Source organism: Cibotium barometz, chromosome 30, assembly GCF_041138505.1.
Source record: "Cibotium barometz isolate CiBa-2024 chromosome 30, ASM4113850v1, whole genome shotgun sequence".
NCBI classification, from domain to species: Eukaryota; Viridiplantae; Streptophyta; class Polypodiopsida; order Cyatheales; family Cibotiaceae; genus Cibotium; species Cibotium barometz.
This window is the reverse complement of record NC_141075.1, coordinates 37,189,911-37,209,466: the sequence shown is the minus strand read 5'-3', so window position 1 is coordinate 37,209,466 and position 19,556 is coordinate 37,189,911. Positions and strand designations below refer to the sequence as shown.

The following is a 19,556-nucleotide window of genomic DNA, read 5'->3' as shown; positions in this document are numbered from 1 at the left end:
TTCTCACCTTGCTTGAAAGAGTAGATGTGTGCTACTGTGTCATGTTGAATTCCCATCAAGGAAAAGGCAGCAATGAATCTATTTTCCAAAACTCGTAAAGAAGTTTTGTCTGAAGCCTCTAATGCGTGAAACCAAGCCAGGGCTTTTCCTTCAAGAGTGAGCCCAAACCCTTCAATTTGAGTATGCTTATCAGCTACTTGCTCAGCTCGAACTGCTTGCCTAAAAGCTGCTACATGGTCGTATGGATCTCCCGACCCTTCATACTTCTTTACCAATTTCTGAAGAGTTGATGGCCTTACTTGTCGTGAATACTCATCATAGGGCCTACGGCCTCTCACTCTCAGTGGAAATTGTTCCTCTCTTTGGAAAGATGGTCCACATGTTTCCAAAATTGGTGTAGGTTCCCTATTACCAGCCTCACCAAACCCCTCCAAAGATCTTGTCGCCCTCATTTCAGGAGGTGCATTTATAGGAGGCCGAGTTGGCTCCCCTCTCCTCCGATTGTCATAGTGAAAAAGATGTTGGTGTGGTGTGACCTGTGGTCGCACATTTGGTGTAGGACAATATCTTGGTGCTAGAGTTGGGCTACTAGTAGCTGTGGTCCACTTGGATGTTGAAGGTCCCTCTCTAGTGAACTCTCGTAGGGGAGGAGCAACAGTTTCTCCAAGAAAGGCTGTCTCTCCTGGTTTGGCTGTATTTGTTGATAACACTTCCATAAATAATGGTTGTCCTTTCCACGTGAGTTCCCTAATCTCTTTCCAATCTAAGGTTCGGTATTCATTGGCCCATTTATCAACTATTCTGTTCATGTGTCCTGCGAGCTTCTCAACTACCACCACATGAGCTAGAGGAAGATCTAGCTGTGGCAATTTAGTCGTGGCATAATATCCCTCTAACGAGTCCTTATAGACCTCTTGAAGTGGGTCATCCTGTAAGACCTTTGTCACAGGAATTTGTCGTACAAACTCCCATTGGCATTCAGCCCTCTGATCCAGTTTGCTCTTGCCTTTCCTATCCCTTTCCAAATTTAGATCTACAAGGAGTAAATCATCTATGGATGGCTTTGAGGACTGGGCATTGGATGGTCCAGGTATGTCCGGCTCAATGAGCCAGTCATTTCTAAACTCCCTTGCTCTGGAAAGTTCTGATAAGTCTAAGAACTCGGTTTTAGAGAGCTCCCCTAATTTGTCTACCTTTTCTGGATGGTAGGTGACTTCGTAGCGAACACCATCTCCACCCATATACATGTTACCCTGGTCATTGACTAGAGGTGCTCTATCAAGTTCTGAGAATATGTCGGCGATCTTAACAAGATACCGTTGTTGTGGGTCCCTAAAGATCTCAGCTCCTTGAGCATTTGTGTAGACATATTGGAGTCTCACATTAAGTGTTAACCCCATGGTGTCGGCTTCAAATGGATTAAAGGATCTTGAGGGTGTTCTATTTGGGGCTACGGGATGACTATTTGTCGGCCCTAGATTGTCCATGGACAATGAACTAGTTGTTCTGGAGGAAAGGGTATCGGATTGAAATTCAGAAAGGGTTTCAGTAATATCTGCCAAATTGCCTACCGATTGGGTCCCACTTTCTTGCGTAGGCACTCTAGAAGGTGCCCTAGGTCCTATGGCAGAATCTACACGACGTCCCGACCGCAAGTGCATAAGGTCAAAATTTTTTTTGTTTTGGTTTTTTATGTGTTTTTGTCTTTGTTTTTTGTTTTTTTTGTTTTTTATTTTTTTTTGATAAATATATATATATATATGTATATGTATATATATATATATTTTTTACCCTACCTAACCACTAAAGACAACTAAAAAAGAATATGTGTGGCGTAACTATCTATCCTATTTTTTTTATTATTTGTTTTTTAAATGTTTTTTTTTAATGATTTTATGATTTTTACTTTTTTTAACACAAAAATTATGAATCACACTAAAAAATACTAATTATGCACAAAGTTACAAAAATTTTAAAAATGCAAGTTAAACTAATTATGCAAAAAATTAAAGAATGGAGAATTATAAATTATGCAAAAAAAAAAGTAGACTCCTAAAAAACACTCAATTTATCTTTTTTTTTTAATTTTCTTTAGTTTTCTTTTGTTTTTTCTCCTTTTGTTTTGTTTTGTTTTTGTTTTTGTCTGTTTTTATTTTTGTGTTTTTTTTTAACTTATAAATTTCGTGCCAAATATAAAAAATATGAATTTACTAATTATGCATCATTTACAAAAATTCTTAAAAAAATAAAAAATAAAAAATAAAAAATGCAAGCTACCTTAATTATGCAAAAATTTAAATGATGAACAATGGTTTCAAAATACAAAAATAAAAATTGTTTTTTCCTTTCTTCTCTCTATTTTTTTAAATATTTAATTGTTTTCTTTTTTCTCCTTTTTTTTCTTTTTTTTTTCTTCTTTTTTTTCTTCTTTTTCTTTTTTAATCTCTTTGTTTTTTTAAAAATTTAATTGTTTTCTTTTTTCCCTTTTTTTTCTTTTTTTTTAATAAAAAAATATTATTATTTTTTTATTTTTGTTTTATTTAAAAATACAAAAAAACATTGAAAAATTAATTCTAAAAAATAAAAAAAATAAAAAAAAGAAAAATACCACCTACCTTATCTTCTTCCACCGCTTCGCGCCGTTCCCTCCCGGAATTCCCGCCGGCTCCAGCTGCCTCCACGCGCCTTCTTTATCGGCCAGCTCACCACCGCCTCCTTCACACCTCCTTCTGGCCCCGCCTGCTCTTAAGCGCCCTCCACGACCAACAGCTTCTTCACCAACTCCACGCTCCAGCTGTGCCTTCGCCTCCCACAGTCCAACTGTGCCTCAGTGCCGCCGTCTGCTCCTCTGCTCCAACCTTCTTTTGACTCCTCGTTAGTTGCTGCAGCCTGGCTTCGCAACCGCAGCCGCCGCCTATGCTCCAGGCCCTTCGCTCCACGCGGCCACCACGACTGCTACTCCACGCCTGCAGAGCAGCCGACATCAGCCGCTCCGACGCCACCTTCACAGTCACCTCCTCTTCCTCTACGTCACACAGCCGCCTCTCTTGCAGACGCCGCCCACGCTATAGTCACCGCCTCACACAGCTCGACAGCTTATGCGGGCCCACGCTACAGTCACCGCCTCTCTTGCAGACGCCGCCCACGATACTCGCTGCTCAACCTTCGACTCCCGCTGTGCCAGGGATTTCATACGATGGTCCAGAGGATGCAAAAAAGATTGATATTGCTAAGCCAGGAGAAGAGCCTCGCTATGTGTGGATTGCCACAGACTTGTCCTTAGATGAGGAGAAGTTATTAATACAAACAATAAAGGAGTATCGTGATGTTTTTGCTTGGAGTTATAAAGACCTCAAAGGAGTTGATCCAAGCATATGTCAGCATACAATTCCATTGCGAGAGGATGCAAAACCCTCCAAGCAACGTCCTTATACCTACAATGAAAATTTTGCACGGAAGATAAAGGAAGAAATAGACAAGCTCTTAGAGGTAGAATTTATCTATGAGATTGAACACACTGAATGGGTCTCCCCTATTGTAGTGGTGCCCAAGAAAAATGGAAAACTTCGAGTATGTGTCAACCTCAAGAAGGTAAATGCAGCTACTGTGCGTGATCATTACCCACTTCCAATCACGGATCATGTTCTGGAACGAGTTGCAGGGAAAAAGGCATATAGTTTCTTGGATGGATTCTCCGGGTATAATCAAGTGTCAATTGATCCAAAGGATCAACACAAGACAGCCTTTGCTACTGAAGATGGCATCTTTGCCTATCGTGTTATGCCATTTGGTCTAACAAATGCACCAGCAACCTTTCAGCGGTTAATGAGTCATGTATTCAAGGAGTACCTTAGGCAATTTCTTGAGATTTTCATGGATGATTTATGTGTTCACTCACAAGAGCGTGATGATCATATAGAACACCTGAGACTTGTGTTTCAAAAGTGTCAACTTTATCGTATATGCTTGAATCCTGACAAGTGCAAATTCATGGTAAGACAAGGGAAAATTTTGGGCCATATTGTTTCTCGCAATGGGATTTCAATAGATATGGATAAAATTGATGTCATTGTCTCATTACCTCGGCCTATCAACCCTAAAGGGGTACAAACTTTCATGGGACATTGTGGCTATTACCGTAGATTCATCTACATGTATGCTGTCCTAGCCAGACCATTATATGCTCTTCTTGTAAAGTTTAATTGGACTGATGAGTGTGAGGAATTCTTTGAAAAGTTGAAGCAAGCATTAGTGACTGCACCCATTTTATGGGCACCAGATTGGAACCAAATCTTTCATGTCCATATTGATGCTTCAAACTTTGCAATTGGATGTATTTTGGCTCAATTGGGAGAACACAATAAGGATTTCCCAATCTCATATGCTAGTCGACAGTTGAACAATGCTGAGAGGAATTACACCACAACAGAAAGAGAAGGATTGTCCATGATATATGCAGTGAAAAAGTTTCGCCATTACCTTTTGGCAAACAAATTCATATTTTTTGTGGACCATCAAGCATTGCTATATTTGGTGAATAAGCCTTGTGCAACTGGAAGGATAGTAAGATGGTTTATCATCCTTCTTGAGTTTGATTTTGAAGTTGCAGTTCGAAAAGGAACAACTCATCTAAGAGCAGATCATTTGTCTCGAATCACCTCTGGCGAAGCTCCTGTGGGTGTGGATGATGATATGTTAGATTCAACACTTTTCCTTGTAGAGACAGCTCCTAGATGGTCTGAATCCATTTTAGAAATTTTGACAAGTGGGCAAATACAACTAGCAGGTCCTAATGTGGACCTATGGCGACCATTCAAGTTAATTTCCGGGAGATTATATCGTCAGGGTAATGATGGAGTGTTGAGGCTTATACCTAACCCTGACCAATATGAGGAGATCTTGGAATGGGCACATGCGGGTATAGATGGAATCCATGCATCAGCTACAACTTGTGTGCGACGTATATCTCAAGATGGGCAATGGTGGCCTACCCTGCATGCAGATGCTGAAACATTTGTTCGTAACTGTGCTTCATGTAAAATTCAGAGGCCAATTTATAATGTCACATTATTCCAAATTTCAACTACACCAAGTTGGAGTAAGTATATTGTGGACTATCTTCAGCATGGTCATTTCGATCAAACAATTCCTAAACATCGAAAGCAGGCTATTAAAATTGAGGCGGCAAACTATATGCTAATAGAGGGCCAACTCTACAAGAGGGGCAAAGATGGCAACTTACGCATGTGTGTATGTGAAGCAGACTATCTGAAAATCTTAACTCATGCACATGCAGGTGTTGGTGGTGGACACTTTTCTGGCAATACCACAGCTAAGTTGATTAGGTGGTCTGGGCTTTGGTGGCCAACCTTACAAATGGATGCCGAAGAATATGTGAAACGTTGTGACGATTGTCAAAGGACCAAACCTCCCATCACAAAGGACAGTATGCCATTACGGCCTATGTTAAGCACACGTACTTTTGCAAAATGGGGTATTGATTTTGTCGGTCCCATTAAACCTCCAGCTCGTAACACGCATGCAGAATATATTATAGTCGCAACCGACTATTTGACCAAATGGGTAGAGGCAAAGGCAACAGTCAAAAATGATGCCAGAACCACAGCCAAGTTCTTGTATGAGTACGTGTTTATACGCTATGGCTTACCTATTGAGATCGTTAGTGATCAAGGTGTACACTTTGTAAATGAAGTCATAGAATTTTTGCTTCAAGAATTTATGGTAATTCACAAGCGTTCTGCACCCTATCATCCCCAGACCAATGGACAAGCAGAGAGTACTAACAAGATTCTCTGCACAGCACTCACAAAGATTGTTGAGGGACATAGGACTGATTGGGAGCAGAAGTTGCACTCAGTTCTCTGGGCATATAGGACAGCCTATAAAACATCTGTGGGCACAACCCCATTTGAACTTGCTTTTGGGCTAGATGCAATTCTTCCCATTGAATTTCTTGTACATACTCTACGAGTAGCTAAACAATTGGATTGGACTGGTCATGAGCTTTCACAACGCGTTGACGAATTGGAAAAGCTTGATGAGACCCGCTTATTGGCAGTAATGGGGATGTATGCCGAGAAGAGGAGACAAAAGCAATGGTATGATAGAAACGTAACAACTGGCCGATTCAAAAAAGGAGACCTGGTGCTCTTATACACACTTAAGAAGCATAAGAGAAAGCTCAAAAAACGTGGCTTAGGACCGTTTGTGATTAATGAGCTTACTCCAAGTGGTGCAGTGCGTTTAGAGACACTAGAAGGTGAGCAAATGCCTAACTTCATTAATGGAAGTCGTCTCAAGAAATACAATGAACCATTCACTGAAGCCATGCTTCAACAAATGCATGCTGCACAAACACGGAAAAAAGCACTTGACCTACTTAAACGTCAGGCTCAAGAGGAGGCTAAAGCTAGAGTTGCAAAAGCCAAGGAGCGCCGCAAAGCTTCTATGTTAGCCATACAGTTGGCTACTGATGAACCATATGTCGAACCATTCAATATTCAAGTGGGACTTCATCTTCATGAGACTACCTACTTTGTCTCTGCCTTAATTGACTCTGGTGCAGATTATAATGTTCTCTCGTTTGACACCTGGATAGCCTTGGGTCAACCACCACTTGTGCAAATTCCTGTGGACCTACGAAGCTTCTTCGGAGAAGATAACCCTATAGAGGGAAAATGTGTCATTATGATGACCATTCAGGATGACCAGATGTCAGTGCCCTTTTATGTGGCACGTAAGTCCAAGGCAGTAGTAGAGGTTGTTCTCGGTAGATCGTGGTTAAGTGCTACCAATTGCTCATTAGATTGGAAGAATAGACAATACAAGTTGCAAATTAATTCTGATTGCATCTTGGGATCTGCTACACCACGAGCTTTATCGTGTCAAAGGGGTAATGTTTCTACCTCACCCAACCCACAATCAAAATCTGCTCTTGAAGCTCCAAAACAAATGATGTGGACAATTGATGAGTACTCAAGTGAGGGCCATGGCTGGCATGTTCCAACTACTCTAATTGCTGCTCAAAGAAGGCCAGGTAAGAAGGAATTATCAATGTGGCTACCCAAAGATGCGTACAAAATTGTACCATCTAGTCCAGTTGCTAAGCCTCTTAAGAAGCACATCATTTCCAAGCCTAAACCTCGGATTGTTACTCGATGGGTCCCAAAACATGTTCTCAAAGCACAAGGCTATTATGAGGGTGCAACAGCAATTTGGCTTCCAAAATGTCATGCTTTGACAGGGGTAAAAGAGTGTTTCAGAAAGATTCCAAAAGCCACAATTGATTGTCCATATCAATGGGTGCAAAAGAAATCAACGCAAACTATTCAAGAAAGAAAAGGTGGCTGTGATAGCACCTACAAATCTACTTGTGTTGATCTTCCTAAAACAAGTATTGAAACACCTGTTGTCCCGATTTCACCTGGTTACACAATTCAACCATCAACTTGTGTACCTACGACAAGTCCAAATGTGTCTCATTTGAGCATAGATTCTGGTACTTCCATGCCTAAATCCTCTTATCTTGCTCAAATTCCAAGACAATTGCTAAAGTTTCCACCGCTTCAAAAGGATATACCAAAAACTAAAGATAAGGCATTAACACTACAATTAAAGCTCTTTGGTAAATCAATGTTTGAATAATGTAGTTCCTTATGCCTTTAGAAGATGTGTTTTCATTGAGATAATCTTGTTTTTGATTGGAATTGTCATGATGGATATGAGTGTTCTAAATTTCATTGTTCTACGTCCAGATAACTCCTGATGGATATTTGGCGAGATACATGTCCACCATGCATTGACCCTGATAGTACTCGACCAGATCATCGCGGGGGTTATAGTGCTCCTCCATTTCAAACACATTCTAGGTACTTCTATGCTCCCTTAGGTGAAAGTTACTGTGGGCATCACTTTGTCACATTATTCTATCAACAGCATCACCCATTTTCACATTGTCAAGAGTGTGCACGGCTTGTATTAGAAGAAGCTTCACATATTTGTTGGATATGCCGCTCTTACTTTAGACGATATGGCACGGGCTTAATGAAGCAAATTGTGGGAGTTACACCCCAACGCCATAATCTTCTTAATGTGAGAATACCAGAGAGAGGACCACATCAGCGTAGATTACCTGAGGAGGTTCAAGCACAACAATGGAGGGATACAAGCCTAAATGACTTGCAACCACCGATCTTGCAAGCCCTCCTTCCCCAAGCCTCCACATGTCAATATTGGATCAATATGAGTACCTACATTGCACAGTTCCAAAATCGAAACTGTCTGATTAACCTTCCCATAGAACCAATGCCATACTTTAGTGAGGAAGCACTCCTTCCTCTACCACCTTCTCCAGCGGGGCAGGTTTTTGTGAGGGGTTGTCTTTGCATCCTGAGGAAATTGATACCATCTTTCCAGCAGACGAGGACACGGATCCACCACCAGCGCAAGGGTAAGCACATCGACTCCACAATAAGATCGACAAGCCAGGGCACTTTTCTCCCATTGGGTTTTTTCCCCTCGGCTATATTCGGTGTTTGGCACCAATGGCAAATTTTATTTTTTTTTCTTTTCTTTTCTTGTTTGTTAATAAAACTTTTGCAGAGATCTTCGCTAAAACAAGAGCATCAAACACGCCCCAATAGTCCACCTATCGTGCACACAAATTAGGAAGGGGGGAGACATGCTACGCTTACAAAGATCAAGGAGGAGTAATCTGCACAAAATCAGCAATGCATCAATGCAAACGAACAACATCAACAGGGCACTACAACAGGTGTATTCAAATCTTAATCTTTATTTCTTTATGTGCTCTTATCTTTCGAATATATGGTTTGCATGTTCACACAATATTGGCTGGTTTGAGTTTTTGATTAGTTGTTAAAATATGGTGAGTGAGTTCTAGAGTCTTAGAAGACTTAGTAAAAGATATTTCTATCTAAAGACAGTGTAGGATATATACCAATGGAGTATGCCAAGTACTTATGTTTTCAAGGTATATTAGTTATCCTTAGTGGTAGCTACCTCTTAGATATGAGCTAGGTGCTAGGAGTCATAAAAATTTATGAAAATATACCCTAAAAATATATATATATATACAAAGTGAATTGAGACATGAAGTGTCTACCGCCATGTGAAATGCTTGGTAGGTCCTGAGGTTGTCTTAGCACCTTGGGGCCGATGCCTTGGTTTCCATGGGGTGAACACTGATGTCTAAAAACTTCAGAAGAAGAACTTTGAGGAATCTATCGCCTTGATAGATGTTGGTAGGACTCGGGGGTACACTATGGGCCCTCAAGACCGATGCTTTCATCTTCAAGGGGTACTCCTTAGGTCATAACAGAAAGAAAAAAGGTCTGTCGCCCTTGAGATACTTAGCGGTCTTTAGATTCTCTTGGCGGAGGTATCTTGGCCATTGCTTGGGTCTCTTTGGGATAGAACCTTAATCTTTATCACCTTCTACACACATATCAAAAAAGAAAAAAAAATGAAAAAAAGAAAAAAAAAACGAGAGTTCCAATCACCTTTGCTCATATTTAGGAGTAGGTATGCCACTTAGGAATAACTTACATACTTGTAGGACATTGAGACTACGGTCATAACCTGTGGTGTACAAAGCACACTTGCCTTTACGTAGCACTATCTACTACTTAAGTCTCACTTTGACCAGTCTTTACTCACCTATTTTAGGACTCATTAAAACTTTAATCAGCCTTGCACTTGTATGCTCACGTGTGAAATCATCATTGCTGATTTTTCTTTTCTTTTCTTTTCTTTTTCTTTTTCAATAAGAGACTTTACTTGTATCCATTGTCTTTTTTGTTGCAGCTCTTGCTACTACCGCGCTCGAGGACGTGCGCAAAATAGGAAGGGGGGAGTGTTGAAGATTAATACAAGGATGCAACAAAAAAAGATACTTAGGGCTCTTGTAAAGAGTTCCACTTTGTAGATGTATGTGGGAGAGGGCTTCACAATAATCCCACATGGGAACTTTTGAGAGTTCTAGAATTTTTGTATAAAAGGTGGCTCATTTGAGAGCATGGACACATTGGGCAAACTCATGTTTGAGCTCTCTTGAGACTAGCTCTCCCTCTTCTTCCATAGAGGTGCAAGCTCTTCTCACTCCCTATCTACATTGTTGTAAGTTCTATTCTTTTGTTAATTCAATGCAATGAGTTGATATTTGTCTCTCTTCCTTTGTCAATTCTCTAGTATGCATGATTCTTATTGATAGCTTCAAGAGTTGTGTGCATGCTAGGGAAATGATTATTTGAGAATGAAGAATGCTTGATCTTGTGTAAGCAATAGCTAGGCTTTCTTCTTGTTTGGATGTATGGATGAATGGAATGTGGAGTTGAGCAATAGCAAGATTGAGCTTGAGTGTGTGTTGAGTCTATGTCAATAGTAGTAGTTTTCTTCACATTCTCTCCATCAAATGGATAAGCTTTTGTGCACCGGTACGGGTTGAATCCCTAGCTCCGAAAGGGATGCAAATCCCATTGGATTGAGCTAAGTGTGGATCATACTACTCTTGCTACAAGTGAGAGAGTTATTCCGTCTCTCCACATGCACTGACAACACTTATGTTAAGACATGAGATCACTTTTTGGATTTTCATATTGGATGACAAGAGATTACCTGCTAGGTTTTCATATTTGGCATTTATATTTTTGGAAGGACTCAGCCTCAAACCTTCGTACATACCAATTAGTATTTTCTGCTTTTAGTAGGCCTAAGACTCTATAATTAGGCTTGCTATATTTTTTGAAGAATCTTGTACGCTTAAAGACTCAAAAAATTATTTGGCTTTATTTTTGGATGGTCTTTTTATAAATAGCAAGAATCAATATATTTAAATATGGGTGAGTGATATGATGAGCCACACTCACCTAAGAGAGATTAAACCCAACCATGTGTCGATGGTGACTTCTTCTCTATATTTAAATATAGATGAGCAATATGATGAGCCACACCTAAGAGAGATTAAACCCAACCATGTGTCGATGGTGACGTCTTCTCTATTTTCAAGCTTTGATGGTTTATACTATTTTGTTGAATTGTTTACGTAAGGTTTGGTCTTGAATTTGTGAGAAGTTTATGTTCTATTAATTTCTATGTTTTGAGTTTGAGTAATTCTTCTCTCCAAGGTGTCATAAGATCCTAACAATGTGTGTGTGTGTGTGTGTGTGGTGAGAGAGAGAGAGAGAGAGAGAGAGAGAGAAAGAGAGAGAGTATCTAAATGTATATGTGTGTTTGTGTGTGTGAGAGAGAGAATATCTAAATGTGTGTGTATGAGATAGAGAATATCTAAATGTATGTGTGTGTGTGTGAGAGAGACAAATAAATTGAGGGATTAAGACAATGAAAGTGAATCTGTGTGTGTGTGTGTGTGTGTGTGTGTGTGTGTGTGTGTGCATACATGTGAGAGACAGAGAGATAGAGAGATCTTTCAATATTATATGTGGAATGACCCTCTTTTAGAATCGAGAGAGACATCTTTCAGTGCTATATATGGGATGACCCTCTTTTAAGATTGAGACGAGCCTCAAATCAAAGCAACATTCAATTAGGTGCATCTAGTATGAATATATACATATATGTAGTAAGTTTGGCATTTAAAAATGCTTTGTTGGACCACCTTGCTTGCATGTGATGACCGAATGAGCATCCTCCTACCTATATACCATCCACCATGGGTTCATCCAATTTATCAATAATTTGAAGAGATATTACCCATACATTATCTCAAAATTTGTCTATTTAGTAAGTGGGAGAACATGTCATTAGCCTTAATGATAAATGACTTGTTGTCTTGGGAGTTCACTATATGTAAACTCTTTATATCACGTGCATTCAAGGCCTAATTTAAAAACCCCTTATCTATAAATTTTTCATGAATAAAAGACACCATTTTTTTATTCAATTTGTAAATACCCCCTTTAAATGGTGGCTTGCACATTAGGAAAAATTTGGACACAAATTAGACCCTTTAAGGATTTCTACACCTCCCTCTCATAGACACACATACACACCCTCTCTTCCTATCATTATCTCTCTACCCTCTTGCCCATCATCCCACTCTTTCTCACTCTCTACCCTTTGCCACTCACTATCTCTCTCTTACACACACACACACACACACACATATATAACCTTTGTAAATCACGACCAAATGAACATGTATGTGAATCATTGTGTGGATAGCCAACATGGTCTCTCGAACTACGGAACAAGTGAGTAAAGTTATTAGGGCACCTCTCCCACTTTGAGTCTAAACCCAATCATTGTATTGTATACCTGCCCTTGTGTAAAACTTCAAGCCTCATCCAAGGACATGACTTCTACTAGCCGCCTGATTTTCAAAGGCCTAAGCCGCTTCCACCACAAAAGAAGACCTCATATAGAGAACTCCTATATCACATACTTTTCATGCCACCTTGACGAGCTGCCTAACACCATGACTACGCAAAGATTATCACTAACATGCCGTACATCTAGCTATAGATTGGTCCTAAATCTACGACTAGACCTTACACACCCATTTCACGGCATATCCTAAGCCATCCACCCCTCTCCGACCTGACAATAGCTTCACCACCAACCCAAATGACACGAGTACGCAATCACCATTTGAAAGGGAGATATCTTAGCCACTTTGTAGGTTAAACATGATTTCACCCAACTGACCTACCGTAAAGTAATTTGCAATCTTACCCGCCCGAACGGGCAACACCTCTATCTTTTGACAATCGCGGGCTTTATAAAGTGGTCTTACCATGAGCTCAATGCAAGTTGCTTAATATACATACTTGCTTTTGAGTAGAAACAATGACCCGAGACTTTTGTTAACTTTTGTCTAACCTACTATGAAAGCTAGCCACTTATATATGTATGTCATTTTTTACGTTGAGCAATACACATTCATCCTCTTGCAATCGAATGCTTGTCCTCCTAATGTCATTTTTTACGTTGAGCAATACACATTCATCCTCTTGCAATCGAATGCTTGTCCTCCTAACCCTCTTGCTTGTGTTCTATTGCATTTGGCTTAATGGATCAGGCAAAGGAAGCACTACTTCACCCCCTTAGCAAAGGAGAATTCCATTGTGACAAAGAAATGAGTCATGAGACGGACGAGCTAGCACATCCACATGAGAAGTTGCATTAATAGCTCTACAGCAAAGTACCAAATGACGCATGATTCAAGGCTAAGATAAGCTCATGACTTGGAACACTATTGCACAACATAAATAGATGGCATAGTCCTTGTATGTGTTCAACTCAGAACCATGAACTTGACCATGTACTTCTGGGTAGCTCAGTGTTTGTGTTTCTATAAATCACCAATAAGATACAAAACATTTGATATGTTTTAATGTCAAGTGGATAACCACAACGCTATTGAGTCCATCCAACAAGTAAGGAAGGTTCCGAAGGAGAGATTAAATTTGAGATAAGAAGCTAGTTAGTAGCGCCGTTAGTATATAAGAAGAGAGGGACGTTGCCTCGTAGAAAGTTGGCATACCATGCTGCGGATAACTTGGCACGCCGCTTGGGCTTTGCTCCACCTTCAAAGTCCACGTGGATCAGCCCAAATCGATTAGAATAACCCTCGGCCCATTCAAAGTTGTCAAGCAACGACCACTGGAAATAACCTTTCACATTGCGTTGCTCCTCTCTACAATATACATTTCAATGCAACACGATAAGCTGCCACCATTCCACATGTTAATCAATGCAATCATCATCATGCTTTAATTATATATCCCATACGTAATAACATGATGAATCCAATGTTTTTTGTGATAAAAAAGCTTTTACTTGATTGCAGTGCTAAGAACACTCAGATGTTGTGACATGTATTCAACTCGTTGCTTATCGTTGAGTATTTCATGCAGAGGTGCATACGCGTTGGGATCCATTGTTCCTGTTTTATGGAGGACCGAGAGCACATTAAAGCATTAACTCTCTCTCTCTCTCTCTCTCTCTCTCTCTCTCTCACACACACACACACACACACACGAGCATTATCTGCTTATCAATCCAGATGATTGCAGTGCCGATATTGTGACATGTATTCAACTCGTTGCTCATCGTTGAGTATTTCATGCAGAGGTGCATACGCGTTGGGATCCATTGTTCCTGTTTTATGGAGGACCGAGAGCACATTAAAGCATTAACTCTCTCTCTCTCTCTCTCTCTCTCTCTCTCTCTCTCTCCCCCCCTCTGGATTTGAAACCTACCTTACTTGTTAGATGGACTCACCAAAAGGCGGACCTTAAAAGGCGAAAAGACTTATCTTGAGGATGACCTCACACCAGCCCAGGTCGCACACAGGAGGGAGTGCATGCCAGATGTGTGGAAGGCAGGGAAGTGGGCAGTGTACAGAGATGTGAGGGTGATTATCACCCAGTAGCGCTGTCCATGACGGTGCACGACCTATGAGACCAAGCTAGAGATTGTGGTCTGGAACTGCAATCATGCAGACAGATGCAGGCCTGTTTGAGGAAACATTTAGAGGGCATGACATGGTCCTATATATACAGAGACACATCAATGCCAGGGGAGCTGACTACCGGAGGTGAGGGGATATAGATGGGAGTCCGTCCACCACCCACAGCCAGGCATAGCAGGAGGCACTAGAGGCTCAGGCGGAGTGGCCATATTACAAAGAGAGGAGCTACAACGCGCGATACAGGTGGTCAGACGGGATGAGGATGCACAGTTCATGTGGGTGACGGAGATGGCCCAAGACATCTACCTTGCAGTGTGCTACTTTGCACCATCCACATCCAGATATGCCACCCATGGGGAGTCTGCCACTTTATGATGATATTATGAAGTTCTCCATCCTCGGGGATATCCTCCTAGTTGGAAACTTCAATGCCAGCACCGCCAGTGCACAAGTACCCTTCTTCAAGATAGATGATCCCATGTCCCAGGAGATCAACATGGTGAGCACAGATCTCGAGCGGCCATCACAGGACATGGCGGCCGCACGGACTATGGGGAGTACTTCTTGGCCCTTGGTGGGGCTCATAGACTAGCCATTTACAATGGCCTAGCCCGGTGGCCTGGTTCCAGCTCTTTCACTTGCTACCCCTTCGAACATGGAGCCAGTACAGTGGACTACTTGGTGGGCTCTCTCCTTGATAGCACTCATCCCGGACTTCACCATTTTGCCCCGCCCCTTCGGTGTTGCAGCTGATCACGCATACTTAGCCTTCTCCCTCACATGCAGAACACCACTTAGCCACCTGCTCTACCACATCATAACCACCCAAGATACCACTTCACCAGGGAGACTTCTTCCGTCTACTTCGCCTCCACTTTCCGTACACTCTCCGACCTCGACCCACACATCCCACTTGATGAGTTTACCACACAGGTGGCAGCCCACAACTGCCTTCCCACACACCAGATCCACTCCCAGACCACCAGGTGGGACTGTTCCACAGCTGGTATGATGAGGAGTGCCGCGAGACCCGTGCCCGCCTGCAGGGGAGGTTGCTCTAGGCTCCACCACTCACCAGCAGGCGCGAGCGATCTTCCAACGTCTCACACGTAGGAAGAAGCAAACCTATCTAGCCAATCTTGAGCAAGAGCTGTACCAGTTATTTCTGGGATGGGACTGCAAGGAGGCCTGGAGGATCTTCCAGGACCATCACCTGCCAACCCCGATCACCTCACACGACATATGGCATACCCACGCCACCTCCCTTTACCACGTCCTCGGACAGCCAACCCTCCCTCACCCACCTGAGCCTCGTCCCCCCCATTCCTCCCTTCCACTTGAGCATGGTGAGAGATGCTACTGACACGATGCAAAATGGGAGAGCACAGGATCATGATGAGCTGCTTGCCGAGCATTTCTCCCATGCGAGGGATGTGTTGGCTCCACTTTTGGTTCATATGTTTAACAGGGCCTTATGTGAAGGTTTCCCCGCCGCGGTTGGTTTTCTAATACCACAGCACTATCAGGTGAAACAGGGCTGCCCCCCGTCTCCTACTCTATTCGGGCTATACATTGATGAGATATCTGACTACATAGACAGACAAGGAGGACCACGAGCACAGCACTATCAGGTGAAACAGGGCTGCCCCCTGTCTCCTACTCTATTTGGGCTATACATTGATGAGATATCTGACTACATAGACAGACAAGGAGGACCACGAGCACGATTGGCAGGAGTCGTGATACCTATCCTATTGTATGCAAACAACATTGTCCTTATCTCTGACTCACCAGAGGGGCTACAGAGGCATTTGGATGCATTACGGGCCTTTTGCAAGGACAAGGACCTCACTATAAACCTTGGGAAGACCAAGGTTATGATCTTTAATACCTCCACGCAGTGGATAGGCAGATCCGCACCACAATTTACATATAGTGGGGAGCCCATGGAGCATGTGACCTCTTATGTATATCTTGGGATCACTTTTTCTGGACCACAGTTCTCAATGCAGAAGGCAGCCAAAACCAGATTGATGCATGGCTATGCAGCCCTACAGATACAGTTTCATGAGCTGAGGATGGAGCTCTGGCTATTGGACACACTAGTCACACCTGCATTATTGTGTATGGAGCTCCCATCTGGGGTCCCAGTTGTACCACAAGAGGAGACGGAGAGGGGAGCAAGCTCAGACAGATACGAAAGAGGTATATGATGGGTGGAAGCCGATTGAGAGGCCCCTAGTGATGATGATCTCGCACATGATTAGGAGTAAGCCTTGGCGCTTCAGTAATACAGAAGATTTTGTGAGCAAAGATGGGGGCTGCACCGATTGTGACAGAGACTCTATTCAAGACAGTGACGTACTAGCACAGATTACGGGAGCTCCCACCAAATAGATACCCTCAGCTCACCCTAGAGTCCTTGAGACAGCTTGCACTAGACGGAGACATGCAATGCTAGTATGCACAGGTAAGCACTTCGTTCGATATACATGGCATGTACATGGGGGCACTCCCCCAGTTTCGATACAACATAGAGGTCCCCTCCTTTTCTCTCAGCCGTACAGAGGTAAATATGGTCATCAGGAAGGACATTGTGAGACTAGATACTCAAAGGACTTGGTGTTCACCCGTTCAGCCCCTGGGGATGAAGATGGCCTCCTACAGAGATCATCTTCTTCGATTGACAAAGGACGGTTTCATCATACGCCCGCGCTACATGGACACACATCTGTCATTTGGGGTGTGATGTGCGATTGGACAAAACCAGGCCTCATCCCATCAGTTGAAAGTGTGGATATGGGCTGGGGGCAGCTGCACCAGAGGGTAGGATATGCCAGCTTTGTCATACAAAGGCCAAGACAGAGGCCCACTATATATGCTAATGCCCGGTATACTATGAGATCAAGGGGAGGTCCCACTGCCTCTTCCAAGACGGATTTGGGCCACTTTCTAGGATTTCCCTAACCAAAGATGCTTGAAGCTCCTCCTTCTGGAGCTCCGCAAGCACAGGGAGTCCTTATTGCCGCCCAGACCCTCATTACAAGAGCCATTTTCTACACCTCACCGGATGATTTTATCACCCGCCCGGCGTACATGGATGTACACCTATCACATGGGATACGTTGTGCCATTGGACAAATCCGGACCTCATCACACCAGCTGCGGATTGAGACAAGGCGATATGTGCATCAGATCGTGGATGACCACATTTGTCAGCTATGCTACTAGGAGGTAGAGACAGAGGAACACTAAGTTTGCTGATGTACAGTCTATTATGAGATCCGAGGGAGATATCACTGCCTCTTCCGAGAGGGTTTTGGGCCGTTACGCAGGGTCATGGAGTTTGAGGATCAGAGATGCTTGGGATTGTTTCTACTTGAGCTCAGGAGACATAGAGAGACCCTCTTGGCAGACAGGAGGCCGAGCCATGATGTACCTAGACAGAGGACCCTGACAGATTTCTTCGGCACCAGCACCAGCAACCGAGCCCACACACCTCCTGATACCTCCTCCATTGGGCCATCAGAGCACCGACCACGCTCCCAAGGAGTCACCACTGATAGAGCAGTTATCTTATGTCGTGCTCGTCGGCCACGCCCACCAGGATCCCGACCGCGGCATCCTCACCATCGCCAGATCAGAGCCATTATTGCTCGGCATCGGAGGCGCCTACCTCGCTTCTATGACCTCTCCATTCTAGACAGCCCCATGGCAGAGATACTTGATCTAAGGAGAGGGCAACACTTCAATTGATCACTGTCAAGCGTTTTTCTGAGAGATATTTTGGGCTTGTGTACATATGGATGCATGGCCTCTGTGAGTTTTGCTCGGGAACGCCTTGGCAGATGTACAGAGAGAATGGTTTTGCTGTAGGCTTTGTACAGGCGTGTCTGGAGTAAGGTCAGCCTGCAGGTGGTATCGGCCGTTTGATGGCTTGAAATGTGTACGCGTCCCCAGGTATGAGTGGGCATTGGAAGGCTGCATTTGAAGAGTATAGCAACCATATTGATAATGAAGAGCAGGTGTTGAAGCTTTTGAGGATCTTTTTGAAGAGTGATGCTAGAGATTGGCTCAAAGGTTTTGAAGCAAAGGAAGCTAAGGCTGTACCACCTAATGTTTTGACATTAGACAGGTTGACAGAGGCTCTTTTGGAGCGGTTCCAGCGAGTTGAAGACTCAAGTGTGCTATGGCAGGAACTCAATGATTTGCAACAGGGACAAGGACAAAATGTGGATGACTTTTTGCATGTGTTCACAGGATTGTGGGATCGATGGTGTTTTTCTTTGCGGAGTGAGGCTCCCTCGATGTTTGTGAAGAAAGGATTGTTTGTAAGTGGTTTGCTTCCTGTGTTGAAGCTCAAGGTCGAAGGGAAGAAACCCAAAACGTTTGAGGATGCTGTGCAGATTGCAAGGGACAAGGAGTGGAAGATAAAGAAGATGGCAGAGCTCGGTATGCATTCAGAGGGTGTGCATGAGGATCTCTTTAATGCTGGAAAGGATGCCAAATGTTTTTTGCTGGAAAGAATGCCTTCAAGGTCAAAGCAGGTGAATAAATGTATGCTTGATAAGCCGTCAGGGTTCTTTTCGTGGTTGAAAGGGTGTCCGAATGAGAATTCCATACAGGTTAAAAAGCCAGAGCAAAAGGAGTGCTTGACAGGTCTTGAAGAGAAGCCATTGTTCTTGGAAAGCAGGGTTGTTGAAGATGTTATTATGCCGAATGAAGAGATGGATGTGCTAATTTGTGTGGAGGAAGAGATATCCTTGCAATCGTATGTCGATGCTGTTGTGGAAAGTGATTTGGAATGCTCTTTGGATTGTGTTCTTGATAATGCACTGGATGATGAGCTGGATTGTGTTCTTGATAATGCACTGGATGATCTGTTGGAGTTGGCTTCCTTAGAGAAGATTACTTGCATACCAATTGTGCAGGAAGGGAGTGGTGGAGTGACTGATGATGAGTTAGATGCTATTCTGGATGATGACATGATGGATTTTGCATGTGCGGATGCTGATCATAAGGTGTGTGTTCCTTGTCATGCCCAAGAGAATGAGTCGGTTGTCAGTAGTGAGAATGCATGTGA

General features: G+C 42.9%; 1 protein-coding gene across 3 annotated transcripts in view; it reads right to left on the bottom strand.

Annotated features, from left to right (window-relative positions):
• Positions 1 to 13,154: 13,154 nt before the first annotated feature.
• The window catches only part of LOC147621442 (beta-glucosidase 24-like), a 53,829-nt gene continuing 47,427 nt past the window's right edge, over positions 13,155 to 19,556 (bottom strand). For 2 of the 3 annotated variants that reach the window (XM_086824177.1, XM_086824178.1), the window contains exons 12-13: positions 13,840 to 13,945; positions 13,155 to 13,696 (exon numbers count right to left, since the gene is read on the bottom strand). In XM_086824177.1, the coding sequence (XP_086680303.1) occupies positions 13,480 to 13,696; positions 13,840 to 13,945 (323 nt within the window). In that variant the 3' untranslated portion in view covers positions 13,155 to 13,479. Of the gene's footprint in view, positions 13,697 to 13,839; positions 14,161 to 19,556 lie in introns of all 3 variants that reach the window. The other variant, XR_015269829.1, reaches the window with a different exon arrangement.